Raw genomic sequence first — 16,321 nt, forward strand, 5'->3', positions numbered from 1 at the left:
TACATGGTGTGTTTTAATATTGCAACGTAGCCGGTCAACGTCGATCAATATCAAAAGTGTTTTAATATTTTAATATTTAATATTATAACTTTCTATTTTTAAATTTAAAATTAATGTTTTTATTTTAAATACACTTAATTGCTAGATAATATTTTTCATTGGTCAAAGTTGTTTAACAATTTTTTAACGCATGTTACAAAATGGATCAAAATAGAGAAAATTGATAATTTAGGTATCAATTTGGGATAAAAGTTTAAGTACCAAAGTGAGAAAATGGGTATACTTAGGATTTAATCATGAATTAAACTAACAAAACTTAATAATCCAGTGACTTAAATAAAAACTTTTAAACAATTCAGTGACTTAAATGAATTTTTTGAATAAATTAATGACTATTTTATAACTCATTGAATTTGAATAATAAAAACTTAAATTTATTAATAGTTTAGTAACATTAAACGTAGTTTTTCTTATCTAAATAATGCTTAGTTTGATTTGTAATTTTTGCTCCAATATGTCACCATCTAAATCATAGGTGTAATATATGTAATTTTAAATTAAATTTTAATTAAACATAGATTATTATTATTATTTAAATTGTATTATAAAAAAGAAAATAAGCTCGTAATAAAAACAATTTATGTTGGTATTTTTCTTTTTCATTTATTTTATGAATTTTTAAAAAAGTTAGTTTCGTGAACCAGATTTAAGAAGGATTTGGAGTCCATGGCTTTTGTTTTCCAACACAGAGAGAAAGCGCGTGTGGTAAAAGTCGTTTGAGGATCTGACACTGAAAAGAGAAGAACGAAGTAATGATGGTGAGCTCTGCTTGATTGTGATTTTCATTTTTCCTTGTTAGATCTCAAATTTCTCTTCGTTTTTTTTGTTTGTTTGTTTCTCGAGAAAAAAAATATTTTCCTTTCGAGAAGGGAAAAGGAACTTCCTGCTTCTTTTGAGTTCTTGAAGTCTCTTCATTGTATTATTATTCCAAAAGTTTCAAGACCTGATTTCTTTTCTCTTAACTTTTTTTCTTTTGCTTCCGGTGATTTGACTCATTCTTCCTCCTCCTTTTTTCTTATTCAATAGTTTGCTTCTCGGTGCTAAAAAAAACGCTGTAATCATTCTTCTGTTCATTTCTGATTTTTTCGTGGTTTTCGTAAAATTTGGCCTGTTAATCATTAAATTCGAGTTTTTATATTTTCCCCGTTTTTTATAAAGAGTGTTGATATTTGCTTCGTCAACGTTCTGAGATGAAAAGAGTAGTTGACCTTGCTTAAATTTAAGCTCTTCTTAGCTACAGTTGATGAAGGTTAGATTTTATTCTAACTTTGACGAATTTTAGTGTTTATTTTTAAGGATTAAGAAATGTGTAAATCTTGGTTTTTCTTTTACTTTTGTATTTATAGATTCGTAATTTGAAGACTTTATAGGAAAAAGAGGAGGTTTAGATTTTCAATTACGAGTAACAATGAACCATTTACAATTTTCTTTTTGTGAGATTAGGGTTTTTAAAACCCCGCCAAAAATATAGTTTCTGATTTAGGTATTTTAGTTGCTTTTTTTTGGGTCCATTTTGATTGAGCCTTTTCTTTTTTTGAGAATCTTCTTTACTTGCTTTGTGATTTTCCCTCTATTTCTTTTTTTTTTCCCCTTTTTCTTACTTTTTTATCAAGAGTATTCTTAATTTCGAATTTGTAAAATTTAAGCTGCTTTTGCTTTGATTTTGCAGTTCCTGCATGCGTGTGGATGATCTATAGCCTCCATTTTAGCGAAACATAGTTATAATTTAAGTTTTGGGGGTTCTTTGTTAGTGCCAAAAATAAATGTCGTTCCGAAGTATAGTTAACGATGTGAGGGATGCTTTGGGGAGCTTATCTAGGCGTAGTTTGGAGGTGAGATTGCCTGGTCATCATAAGGGAAAATCTAATGGTTCAGTGCTTGAGTTGAATGATGAGCCCATGGTTATCCAGAATAGCCGCTGGGCGAGCCTTCCGCCAGAGCTGTTGCGTGATGTGATCAAGAGATTGGAAGCGAGTGAGAGCAACTGGCCTGCTCGCAAGCATGTTGTTGCTTGTGCTGCAGTATGCAGGTCATGGAGGGAAATGTGCAAAGAAATTGTTAGATGTCCCGAGTTCTCCGGGAAAATCACCTTTCCAGTTTCTCTGAAGCAGGTAATATCTTTAATTAATAATGATCTTTTGTCTTGCATATAATTAATTGATTAGTAATGTGTTTATTAGGGTTCTTGATCGGTATAAGCGAATGTTTGCATGTGTTTTATCTTATACAGTTGAATTTCCGATTATATACAGTGGTGACTGACAAAGTGTTCTTTTGTTAATCAACCACAGCCTGGGTCAAGGGATGGAACCATTCAATGCTTCATTAAGAGAGACAAATCTAATTTAACTTATCACCTTTTCCTTTGCCTTAGTCCTGGTAAGCTACTCGATCAGCCTCGCCCTTAAATTCTTTGGCTTGGGCTTGAGACCATGACTTTCCTTTGGTGTTTGTATCTGTATCTTGATTCTTGGGTGCCCCTGGGCAATACTACTAATTAACTTTTATGGTTTTACCACTAATATTCTATGGTGACAAGTATAACTCTATGTGGTTAAATAATGTTTGTTTGTCTGTTATTATCTTGTTTCTTAAGATGCTAATATAGCTGCAAAAAGCATCCTACAACTGCGGTACTAATTTTTTGACTCGCTATCTTTCTCCCTTTGTTGGCATAAATACATCTTCTAGCTGTTGGGGTAAATACTTCTTGATTATCAGTAAGTTGAAAGTTGAGACCTTGTCAGTCTGCTTTCATTTGATTTTCTTGTTGATTCCTCCGGTCTAGCTAAGTTTTAACTGTTTTGACAAGACAATCTTTTCCACTAGTGACTCTAAAAGTTCACTTTTGTCAAATTTAGAGCCACTTGATTCAGAAGTTGAGAGCCTGTTGAGAAAAAAAACATTATTCTCATCTTTCTGTGATGAAATCTCCCCAAATACTCGTTTGCTACAGCTCCTGTTATTTCTTTTGGCAAATGCATGATTTCTTTCTGCAAGTTAGACAGTTTGGTTCCAAGTATAAGTGTAATCTGGCTATGAGTAGATTTTCTGTTGTCATCCTATATGACCTGTGGGTTAGCTCTGTTATGCAAATAGAATTCTCATCTTCAAGTTTGAAGTTTATAGCTGGTTGTTTACTTCAAACTTTTAAAAAATCCATGTATACATTGAACCGGGTTCAAATGTCATTCTCTGCTGGAATAAGCTGAACCTATACATGGATCTCTGTGCAACTTAAATAGTGTCTTGTTGGTCATCTTTGCTTCATTGTGGCCTGGGATCATTGTCATTGGTATATATATCTTCTTTAATTTCCCTGCTGCTAGGTGAATCATTTCTTTGATTTTGTTTCCTTAATTCTAACTAGCTGTAGATAGCAATTTATCACGGCTTTAGCTGTCTGGTGTACTATTCTGACCGGCTTGCGTATGGAGAACAATTACTTGCTTTCAATTTACCATTTGTAATTGCGTATCTGACCTTAATCTTCTATATTTCTCATTGCAGCTTTGCTTGTTGAAAATGGGAAATTTCTTCTTTCTGCAAAACGGACCCGTAGAACTACTTGCACAGAGTATGTAATCTCTATGGATGCAGATAACATATCCAGATCTAGCAGCACATACATTGGAAAACTCAGGTGGGATATCTAATTCCTAAATAATCTATCTATCTACTTGCAGCGAATACACTGTTAAAGAGATTCTTATCCCAATTTTTATATGTTATTTTTGCAACTTCAGGTCCAACTTTCTTGGTACCAAATTCATAATTTATGACACACAACCTCCATACAACAATGCTCAGCTTTCACCACCTGGCCGAAGCCGAAGGTTCTATTCGAAAAAAGTCTCCCCAAAGGTTCCCACCGGTAGCTACAACATTGCTCAGGTTTCATATGAGCTAAATGTCCTAGGTACTAGGGGACCTCGTAGGATGCATTGCAGTATGTACTCAATTCCTGCCTCAGCTGTTGAGCCAGGTGGCATTGTCCCTGGTCAACCGGAGCTTATCCCTCGATCCCTTGAAGACTCATTTAGGAGCATCTCTTTCTCAAAGTCAATTGACAACTCATCTGAGTTTAGTAGTGCCAGATTCTCAGACATTGTTGGAACCCGTGATGAAGAGGATGAAGGGAAGGATAGGCCATTGATACTCAGGAACAAAGCACCAAGATGGCATGAACAGTTACAGTGTTGGTGCCTGAACTTCCGGGGACGTGTAACCGTTGCATCTGTGAAGAATTTTCAGCTGATTGCTGCAAACCAACCAGCAGCCGGAGCGCCAACACCGTCGCAGCCAGCCCAATCAGACCACGACAAGATAATTCTCCAGTTTGGTAAAGTTGGGAAGGACATGTTTACCATGGACTACAGATATCCACTGTCAGCATTTCAGGCATTTGCCATCTGCCTGAGCAGCTTTGACACCAAATTGGCATGTGAATAGATGAAAAAAGTGACAAATGTTGAGCAAATACAACATTTAGCTCGGTATTGAGTCTCTTTTACTTTCTAGAAATTGATAGGATGGGGTGTTGCATGCAGTGTTATTGTACAATTGGTAGCCAGAAACTGGCAAAAAGGACACGAAAACATTTGTTCACCTTTCTTTCCATTTTATCTTCCTCGTTGCATTTTCATTTTGTCTCCTTTGAGATAGATTGCTGTATTCTGTTGTTTCAGTCTTTGAAAATTATGTGAAAACAACAGTTGAGAGTCGGAAGTAAAAGTTTAGTACGTTCATGGATGCACCGTTTTATTTAAGATGTTATCCTGCTCGTCATAAGAAATTAATTTCATTAATATAATAGGAGGGTCGCAGGAGAAAAGATTCCCATCGCATGGTGCAGTCCAAATTCCATGCATGTGTTTTTTATGCTGTCGGCCTCTTCTTTTGAATTGAAACCTGGTGGCAGCAAAGCATTAGTTAGGAAAACTCTTGTACTCAGATCAGACGCCAAAACATATTCTTCTGACAACAAAAAACTTCCACTCACGTACTATCATGTTCCTATAATTACCAGGTCCGACTTATATCCTACGTGTTGGTATTTTGATTGAGTGGTAGACAATGACGACAGATTTTGACATGTTTGTATATATCTATTTCCAGTGTTTGTTGGTGTATGTATTGTATTGTACTGTTGCATTTGTTTTGGAATCAAAATTGGGCAATAGGTATAGCTATTCCTTTTTGCAAGCTTTAAGGTGTCTGACGACCATACTACCAAGAGTGGGTCCTCTGTTTTTGTTTTCATAATTTTCCTTTTTTATAATGATTTTGGTTTCAAACACATATTTTCTTTTCGGAAATGCAAACTTAAAGACTTCATTAAAGTACACAATGCCAACAACAGTAGTAGTATAGGGAAAACAATGAAACATCACTCAAATTTTCCAACCCAAACGCATAATAACTTTTTAGTTCTCTATTTAATTTTGTCATTTTTTAGCTCTTATATTTGTATTTTTTATCAAATCACTTCAAAATTGATGTAAAATTAACGTTTATTAACTTTGTTGATGTGGCACACTCGTGAATTGTCATATAGATGACATGTCATCATTTAATTAATTTTTAAAATTTTAAAAATTCAAAAATATTTTATAAATTACAAATTATTTTAAAAAATTTTAACATTTTGAATTAAAAAATTAATTAAATGCTGACATGTTATCCACATTTATCACATCAAGAAAATTAAATAACTTTAATTTTTTCATCTATTTTGGGGTGATTTGTAAAAAAACACAAATTTAAAAACAAAAAGAATTAATAATTAAAATTTTTATAAAGTTTAAAAGTCGAATAAATCATTATAAATTTAATAATTCCTATGCATAAATAATATGATTCAAATTAAATTACGACCACAATTAATTACGGTGGTAATAATGGCGAGAAACAATTTTTAAAAGTCGAATTAGATTTATTTCTGGGTCCAATGGAATTCATATGTAATGACCCAAAATTCACGGGCATCGGAAAAGTATAATATCGGGCCTCCGTCTCAGTAAATTAAGTTTAAAAATAATTATTAGAAATATTTACGAGACTATTTGTGCGTTTAATTAGGTTTTAGATAGGTGTTATGAGTAATTAGCAAAAAGGATTAAATTGCAATAGAAGTGAAAGTTTAATTATAGATTAAAGGAAAATAATAGGGACCAAATGGGCAATTAAGCCACATTTGGAGGATGAGGCGGCATAACATTGTAAAAATCTTAGATTTTTATTATAAAGTATATTATTAAATTAATTATATTATAAATATTATATTAAGAAATAAATTAAATAAAGACAAATGTAAGGTGATAACTTAATACAAGTGTATAAATAAAATACATACACTTGTAATACTTATATTTAATTACTAAATAGATATTTGTTTTAATTATTATTATATTAAAGTAATTAAATAAAAGAAAATAAATGAAATCAAACGAAATAAAAGAAAAGAAAGAAACAAAACAGAAAAGAAACAGAATAGCATTCGAAACAGAACAGAGAAAGAAGAGAAAGAAAGAAAAAGGGAAGTAGGGTTTCTAAAGCTTGGAATTTAATTTGGTAAGTCAATTTAGCCCTTTTTTCTTAATTTTAATGTTTTAGAAGTTTTAAAACAAAGTTTTGATGGAATTAAATTGATATTTAGAAAGTTCATAGGTTTTCAAGTATAGTTTATGTTGAATAAATTGTTGAATTAGGGATTTAATTGAATGAATTTTAAGCTAGAATTAATAAAGGGATTAAATTGTGAAAGAAGCTATAATTTTATGTTTTAGGGACTAAATTGAGGAAATTCGAAATTAAGAAAATATGCTGAAATTTTGATAGTTAAATTTGAGTTTGGATGAAATTTAAATAGAAATAGAGTGTGAATTGAATTAGGAAAGTAAGTGAATTTAGTTAGGATTAAATTAAGAATAAGGAAGAAATTGAATAGAAATCCAATTATTTATTTTAATTTAATGCTGTAATTAATAGCAAAAATTATTGTTATTTTCGTAGCTAACAAAGAGAGGCATCAGCATCAAAAGGAAAGGAGAAAGCTATCGAGGACTAAAACGGGAGATTTACGGTTTGTATTACTATAATTCAAATTATTTATTTTTAAATGTTAAATTTTAATTTATGTGTTTAGTAAATGAAATGCGAGGTAAGTATTAATATTAGTATTATTATTATTATTATTATTATTATTATTATTATTATTATTATTATTATTAAGATGAGTGAGAATTAATTTGAATAGTTGATATGAATTAATATTTGAATTGTTTGTTGATTGAAAGTGGGAAGTGAATTTAAATCGAATAGTGACTGATATTAAATTGAATGGAAATGTATTGAATTGTGAAAATGTGTGAATTGCGGATTAATTATTGATTGAAAGGTGGAAAAATGATTGAATTGAAAATGTGAGAAATTGCGATTGAATTGGGATTATATGAGATTTAAATACCCTATTAACTAGTCGGGCTGAGTCGGATATAGTTGGCATGCCATAGGATTGGAAGAGTTCAGGGATACTTCGACCTCGAGTCGATGAGACACTGGGTGTCACTATATTTCTTTGGATAGATTCGATGAGGTACTGGGTACCAACTTTCTTGACTTTGCCGATGAGACATCGGTGTCAACTCTCGCTTCGAACTATCCGATGAGGCACTGGGTGCCATTCTGGTGTGTTTGGTTGGATCCGTGTATCCGCCAAAGTCCGAGTTTTGTTAATAGGGTAAATGATGAAATGATAAACCGAACGAGTTGGTCAAACAAGCTACTGAAATGAAACGAAAAAGTTGAACTGTGAATTGAAATGTGATATGAGATAGAGGAATGAACCTAAGGTTCATGATTTGTTCAAACTCAAATTGTGGATATATGATATTGGTTGATGAATTGCTATTGTTGAGATATTGAATTTAAATTGTACATATGAATTATGCATTACATGTTTAAATATTGTTATAATTTGAATTATGGTAATACCACTGAGTATGAAATACTCAATTGCACATTGTTTCGTCTTGGTCGATAGAAGTTAAAGGTCCCGGTTCAGCATCCAGACTAATCCCGACTTCAGCATAACTTTGGTGATGTATATTTTCTTTGGTAAATGAGGCATGTACATAGGATGTGTATAAAGATTATTATGTTTAATATAAATGGTTAAAATGTTAGTATTATAAGTTTAAGATTTATAATGAATGAAGTTTACCTAATTTGATTTATTTATTGTTTTGTTAAATTTAAATTAATATCATGTAGATTGAGTTTGATTAGAAGTATTTAAAATAGAAAATGAGAACGTGAAATGAATTGGTTGATTTGGTTATATTTGGAAATGTTATGAATTTTAATTGCAGGGGGTTGTATGTAAAAATAAGTCAAAGTGCTACCGAAATTTTAAAAAATATATATATTTAAAAGAAGAAATTTAAAAAATAATAATAATAAAAATTTGAAAGAAGTCATTTAGTAAAATTTATATGACTTTATGACTCTTTTGTATATGTTTGTTAATTGTTTATGAATTATTTATAGATTATCTGATATGTCCGGTAATGCCTCGTAACCCTGTTCCGGCGACGGTTGGGGTTAGGGGGTGTTACAGTTGTTGGTATCAGAGCTATCAGGTTTAGCCGATTCTCGGCCTAAATCGAGCTCAAAATTGAGTCTAGATGTACATGCCACTGTTGAGTCAAACTGAGTCGGGATTTTGGATGCTGACCTATTTGTTTGTTTTGTTTTATAGATCAAAGATGTCTGAAGAAAGAATAAATGATACTGATGAAAGAATGCATACTGAAGATAGAGAATTAGATGAAACAGAATCTGCTGCACCGAGTGTGAATTCGTTAGGTAACCAACCTCCTGATGTAGAACGGGAAAATGTTAAATATAGAGATGAATCTCAATTACTTAGAATTATAGCTGATGCACTACAAAGAGTAGCGGGGACTACTCCTACTACGACTTCAGTACCTACTCAAAGACGGGCCCCGATAAAAGAACTGAGAAAATATAGTGCCACTGAATTTATGGGTCTAAAAGGAGTCGATCCATCCGCAGCTGAAAATTGGATGGAGTTGACTAAGAGAATTTCTGACAGTTGGACCTGTGCCCAGGAGTGTTTAATCTGTGTTGTATCGTTGCTACAAGGGGAAGCCTATTTATGGTGGGAATCAGTAATTCGACATCTACCAGAGAATCAGATAACGTGGGATCTATTTTAGAAGGAATTTCAAAAAAATATATTGGAGAGATGTATATCGAAGATAAGAAACAAGAATTTTTAATGTTACAACAGGGCGATATGTCAGTAATAGATTATGAAAGAGAATTCTCGAGACTCAGTAAATATGGCTCCGAGTTTATCCCGACAGAAGCTGATAGTTGTAAAAGATTTTTACGGGGTTTACGAGATGAGATCAAGGTACAATTAGTATCTCATCGGATCACTGAGTTAGTAGATTTGATTGAGCGGGCTAAAATGGTGGAACAAGTTCTGGGCCTCGATAAAAAGACTGAAAGTGTTAAAGTAATTGGCAAACGTACGGGAACTACCAGTTCAAATCCTCAGCCGAAAAGACCAAAGGAGTCTCAAGGTGGTTGGAGATCTAGTTTCAAGATCAGACAGAGGCGGTAGAAGTAGAGGAAGACAAACGACAGTATCTACTGGTAGTGTAAGAGGTCCTTCTCGAGAAATAGAAATTCCAGACTGTCAGCACTGTGGAAAGAAACGCAGAGGGGAATTCTGGAAATTAACTAGAGGTTGTTTTCGATGTGGTTCTACAGACCATTTCATTAGAGACTGTCCGAAAGCTGATAGTACTACACCCGTGACATCACAGAGATCGGTATCTACTGCTAGAGGCAGAGGGTCAAGTAGAGGTAGCTTGGTTTCAAGGAGAGGAGGTAGTAGCAGGAGCAGTGATATTGGTACCCAGCAGTCTGAAGCTAAAGTACCCGCCAGAGCTTATGTGGTCAGAACACGAGAAGAAGGCAACGCCCACGATGTAATGTAATGTATATTCTTACTATATTACGAACCTATTTATGCTTTAATTGATCCGGATCTTCACACTCTTATATAAATTCAAAATTAGTTGAATTGGGAAAGTTTAATTCAAGTATCTAGGTATTTGTAGAAGTGTCGAGTCCGTTGGGGCAAAAGCAGTATAGTGAATCGGGTTTGTCAGAGATGCCCGTTAATTATACAAAATAAAACTTTTCCTATTGACTGTTGATTATGCCATTTGGGATTTTGATATATCTTTGAGGATGGATTGGTTATGCGAACACGAAGTGGTATTGGATTGTTATAAAAAAAATTTTAGTATTCAGACAGAAGACGGGGACAGAATTGAGGTGAAGGGTATTCGTACTAATGGACCTTTAGCTGTGCTGCTCTGATTTGATCAAACATTACCGGCTTGACTCTTGGCTCTTACCGGCTTAGTATTAACGATGATGGAAGTTTGTTAGAAGTTAAGAGTCAAGTTTCTAATGTTTGATCAAATCAGAGCAAAGACAAATGGTTCATTAGTACGGATACCTTCACCTCAATTCGTCCCCGCCTTCCGTCTCAATACTAAACTTCTTTTTATAATAATCCAATACCAATTCGTGTTCGCATAACCAATCCATCCCCAAATATATATCAAAATCCCCAAATGGCATAATCAACAGTCAATAGGAAAAGTTTCATTTTGTATAATTAATCGCATCTCTGACAAACCCGATTCACTAATACTGCTTTGCCCCAACGACTCGACACTTCTACAAATACTCTAGATACTTCGTAATTAAATTTTCCCAATTCAACTAATTTTGAATTTATATAAGAGTGTAAAGATCCGGATCAATTAAAGCATAAACAGCTCAAAATATAGTAAGAATATACCACATTACATCGTATGCTATTTCTTCTCGTGTTTCGACCACATAAGCTCAAGGGTACTTTAGCTTCAAACCATCGGGTACCAATATCACCGCTTCCTTCTACTACCTCCTCCCTTGAAACCAAGCTACTTATCCGACCTCCGCCTCTAGAAGAGATACCGATCTCGTGATGTCACGGTGCAAGATTATCGCCTTTCTGGACACCTCTAATGAAATGGTCTGAGAACCACATCTAAACAACCTCTAGTTAATTTCAAAGATTCCTCTCGTGTTTCTTTCCACAAGGTCGATACCGAATTTCTATTTCTAGAAGGACCTCTTACATCGCCAAAGAGATACCGCTGTCTGCCTTTCCTCTACTTCTACCGCCTCCGTCTCGATCTCAAATTGGATCTCCAACCACCTTGAGACTCCTTTGGTCTTTTCGGCTGAGGATTTGAACTGGTAGTTCTGTGACGCTTGCAATTACTTTAACACTTTCAGTCTTTTTATCGAGGCCTAGAACTTGTTCCACCATTTTAGCCCGCTCAATCAAATCTACTAACTCAGTGATCCGATGAGATACTAACTGTACCTTGATCTCGTCTCGTAAACCCTGTAAAAATCTTTGATATAATACTGCTTCTGTCGGGATAAACTCGGAGGCATATCTACTGAGTCTCGAGAATTCCCTTTCATAATCTATTACTGACATATCGCCCTGTTGTAACATTAAAAATTCTTGTTTCTTATCTTCGATATACATCTCTCCAATATATTTCTTTTGAAATTCCTTCTGAAATAGATCCCACGTTATCTGATTCTCTAGTAGATGTCGAACTACTGATTCCCACCATAAATAGGCTTCCCCTTGTAGCAACGATACAAAGATGATGAAACACTCCCTGGGTACAAATTAACCATCAGAATTTTCTTAGTCGACTCCATCCAATTTTCAACATGGATGGATCACTTCTTTTAGACCCATAAATTCAGTGGCACCATATTTTCTCAGTTCTTTTATCGGGGCCCGTCTTTGAGTAGGTACTAAAGTCGTAGGAGTAGTCCCCGCTACTCTTTGTAGTGCATCAGCTATAATTCTCAGTAATTGAGATTCATCTCTATCTCTAACATTTTCCCGTTCTACATTAGGAGGTTGGTTACCTAACGGATTCACACTCGGTGCAGCAGATTCTGTTTCATCTAATTCTCTATCTTCAGTATGCATTCTTTCATCAGTATCGTTTATTCTTTCTTCAGACATCTTTAATCTATAAAACAAAACAAACAAATAGGTCAGCATCCAAAATCCCGACTCAGTTTGACTCAACAGTGGCATGTACATCTAGACTCAATTCTGAGCTCGATTTAGGCCGAGAATCGCTAAAACTCGATAGCTCGATATTAATAATCGTAATACCCCTAACCCCAATCGTCATGAATAGGTTACGAGGCATTACCTGACATATCAGATAATCTATAAATAATTCATAAACAATTAACAAATATATACAAAAGAGTCATAAATTGATATAAATTTTACTAATTGACTTCGTTCAAATTTTTATTATTATTTTTTAAATTTCTTCTTTTAAATATATATATTTTAAAATTTCAAAAAGACTTCGGCTTATTTTTACATACAACCCCCTACAATTAAAATTCATAACATTTCCAAATATAACCAAATCAACCAATTCATTTCACGCTCTCATTTTCTATTCTAAATACTTCTAATCAAACTCAATCTACATGATATTAATTTAAATTTAACAAAACAATAAATAAATCAAATTAGGTAAACTTCATTCATTATAAATCTTAAACTTATAATACTAACATTTTAACCATTTATATTAAATATAATAATCTTTATACACATCCTATGTACATGCCACATTTACCAAAGAAAATATACATCACCAAAGTTATGCTGAAGTCGGGATTAGTCCGGATGTCAACCGACCTTTAACTTCTATCGATCGCTGCATTTCGAAATAATCAGACACCGAGTATTTCATACTCAAGGTATTACCATAATTCAAATTATAACAATATTTAAACATGTAATGCATAATTCATATGTACAATTTAAATTCAATATCTCAACAATAGCAATTCATCAACCAATATCATATATCCACAATTTGAGTTTGAACAAATCATGAACCTTAGGTTCATTCCTCTATCTCATATCACATTTCAATTCACAATTCAACTTTTTCGCTTCATTTCAAAGAGCTTGTTTGACCAACTCGCTCGGTTTATCATTTCATCATTTACCCTATTAACAAAACTCGACTTTGGCGGATACACGATCCAACCAAACACACCGTAATGGCACCCAAAGGCCTCATCGGATAGTTCAAGCAATAGTTGACACCAAGTTGTCTCATCGGCAAAGCCAAGAAAGTTGGTACCCAAGACTCATCGAATCTATCCGAAGAAATATAGTGACACCAAAGGTCTCATCGACTCGAGGTCAAAGTATCCTCGACTCTTCCAATCCTATGGCATGCCAACTATATCCGACTCAAATTCGACTAGTTAATAGAGTATTTAAATCACATATAATCCCAATTCAATCGCAATTTCTCACATTTTCAATTCAATCATTTTTCCACCTTTCAATCAATAATTAATCCGCAATTCACACATTTTCACAATGCAATACATTTCCATTCAATTTAATATCACCACTATTCGATTTAAATTCACTTCCCACTTTCAATCAACAAACAATTCAAATATTAATTCATATCAACTATTCAAATTAATTCTCACTCATCTTAATAATAATAATAATAATAATAATAATAATAATAATAATAATAATAATACTAATATTAATACTTACCTCGATTTCATTTACTAAACACATAAATTAAAATTTAACATTTAAAATAAATAATTTGAATTATAGTAATACAAACCGTAAATCTCCGCTTTAGTCCTCGATAGCTTTCTCCTTTCCTTTTGATGTCGATGCCTCTCTTTGTTAGCTACTTAAAATAACAATAATTTTTGCTATTAATTACAGCATTAAATTAAAATAAATAATTGGATTTCTATTCAATTTCTTCCTTATTCTTAATTTAATCCTAACTAAATTCACTTACTTTCCTAATTCAATTCACACTCTATTTCTATTTAAATTTCATCCAAACTCAAATTTAACTATCAAAATTTCAGCATATTTTCTTAATTTCGAATTTCCTCAATTTAGTCCCTAAAACATAAAAATTATAGCTTCTTTCACAATTTAATCCCTTTATTAATTCTAGCTTAAAATTCATTCAATTAAATCCCTAATTCAACAATTTATTCAACATAAACTATACTTGAAAACCTATGAACTTTCTAAATATCAATTTAATTCCATCAAAACTTTGTTTTAAAACTTCTAAAACATTAAAATTAAGAAAAAAGGGCTAAATTGACTTACCAAATTAAATTCCAAGCTTTAGAAACCCTACTTCCCTTTTTCTTTCTTTCTCTTCTTTCTCTGTTCTGTTTCGAATGCTATTCTGTTTCTTTTCTGTTTTGTTTCTTTCTTTTCTTTTTATTTCGTTTGATTTCATTTATTTTCTTTTATTTAATTACTTTAATATAATAATAATTAAAACAAATATCTATTTAGTAATTAAATATAAGTATTACAAGTGTATGTATTTTATTTATACACTTGTATTAAGTTATCACCTTACATTTGTCTTTATTTAATTTATTTCTTAATATAATATTTATAATATAATTAATTTAATAATATACTTTATAATAAAAATCTAAGATTTTTACAATGTTATGTTGTTTCATCCTCCAAATGTGGCTTAATTGCCCATTTGGTCCCTATTATTTTCCTTTAATCTATAATTAAACTTTCACTTCTATTGCAATTTAATCCTTTTTGCTAATTACTCATAACACCTATCTAAAACCTAATTAAACGCACAAATAGTCTCGTAAATATTTCTAATAATTATTTTTAAACTTAATTTACTGAGACGGAAGCCCGATATTATACTTTTCCGATGCCCGTGAATTTTGGGTCATTACATCATAGGTATAGGAATAAGCCCTATCAAATAGAGAATTTTTCTTTCGACCATATTTTGATTGTTAATACGATATATAAGGACCGCTACTACAAATAGTACTACACCCTTAATCGTGAAATATCGATTGCTTGTTGAACCCTGTAAATTGTGTGAAAGTAGAATACTCCAAATTCGGGGGTCCAAGAGTTTTATAAAACGTTCTTGGTGGAAAAGAATGTGAATGAAAGATCCCACTGAATTGAATTGGGTCCATGAATATAAGAAATAGTGAGAATTCTTAATCTCTCTCAATTCGAAAATTTAGGATTTGAATTGATGTCCTTTCATTGATTCCTCCTAAATTGCATTGATTTATCCTAAATATTTCATTTCAATCGGAATTTGGTTATTCACCACGTACGAGGATCCCCACTAAGCATCCATGGCTGAATGGTTAAAGTGCCCAACTCATAATTGTCGAATTCGTAGGTTCAATTCCTACTGGACGCACGCCAATGGGACCCTCCAATAAGTCTATTGGAATTGGCTCTGTATCAATGGAATCTCATCATCTACACATAATGAATTGGTGTGGTATATTCATATCATAACATATGAACAGTAAGAACTAACATTCTTATTGAAACTTGAACTTATAGGGGAAAAAAATAGATTGAATTGAAAATTGATGATGTATTTTATCCACAATATATCATGCTAAAAAGTTGGTTGAAGGTGAAAATACTAATAAAAATCATTCTAGGCATATTTTATTTTATTTATAAAAGAAATTGTATGTGATATATGACATTTAAATATTTAACTATTGAAATTGTGTTAAATTTGTACCATTTAATAAAGCTCAAAAAAATATTGTGTGTTGGCCTGATTGTTAGGGTGTTCATCGCCCTGGGTGTGGTTTAAGTTCGAGTCGCATTGCTATTAGGGCTTTGCCCTCCTTTTGTAATTCACTAAAAAACAAAAGCTCAAAATTCGTCATTAATTCTTATATTATGTATAAGTTGTGGATTTAGTTTTAGATTTTAATTTGGTAATTTTACTCTTTATATTTTTTAAATTAGTCAATTTTAGTCCTTATACTTTTCGAATCTTTAAAATTTCAATGTAGATCTAAACAATAGTAGTTAAATCTATTTGTTAAATTTCGCTATTAGTCTTAAGTATGCATAAAATTGTAGCTTGACTTCACACTCTCTAATTTTCTCATTCTTAGGTCATATATTTTTAAGTTTTGAATTTCAATTTTGACACGAACAATAGTTGTGAATCCATAGATTTTTTAGAGAGTAACTAGTTTATAATGTCACATGCGT

General features: G+C 32.5%; 1 protein-coding gene across 2 annotated transcripts; it reads left to right on the plus strand.

Moving 5' to 3' along the window:
* Positions 1 to 657: 657 nt before the first annotated feature.
* On the plus strand, positions 658 to 4,812 carry LOC105769829 (tubby-like F-box protein 8). Of its 2 annotated transcripts, none has more exons than XM_012590724.2 (5): positions 658 to 818; positions 1,730 to 2,171; positions 2,352 to 2,439; positions 3,571 to 3,703; positions 3,807 to 4,812. In XM_012590724.2, the coding sequence occupies exons 2-5, from the start codon at positions 1,824 to 1,826 to the stop codon at positions 4,510 to 4,512; spliced, it is 1,275 nt and encodes a 424-aa protein (XP_012446178.1). In that variant the 5' UTR covers positions 658 to 818; positions 1,730 to 1,823; the 3' UTR covers positions 4,513 to 4,812. The 2 variants fall into 2 exon arrangements, with proteins under 2 accessions (XP_012446178.1, XP_012446179.1); XM_012590725.2 differs by lacking the exon at positions 658 to 818 and adding an exon at positions 844 to 1,309.
* Positions 4,813 to 16,321: the final 11,509 nt, after the last annotated feature.

This window comes from Gossypium raimondii, chromosome 5, assembly GCF_025698545.1.
Source record: "Gossypium raimondii isolate GPD5lz chromosome 5, ASM2569854v1, whole genome shotgun sequence".
NCBI classification, from domain to species: domain Eukaryota; kingdom Viridiplantae; phylum Streptophyta; class Magnoliopsida; order Malvales; family Malvaceae; genus Gossypium; species Gossypium raimondii.

Bases quoted from the DNA above. Each gene is read 5' to 3' on its own strand.
- LOC105769829 (XM_012590724.2), top strand. From the start codon at position 1,824: ATGTCGTTCCGAAGTATAGTTAACGATGTGAGGGATGCTTTGGGGAGC. The intron at 2,172-2,351 runs GTAATATCTTTA...AATCAACCACAG, and splicing joins TTCCAGTTTCTCTGAAGCAG to CCTGGGTCAAGGGATGGAAC. The intron at 2,440-3,570 runs GTAAGCTACTCG...TTCTCATTGCAG, and splicing joins TTTCCTTTGCCTTAGTCCTG to CTTTGCTTGTTGAAAATGGG.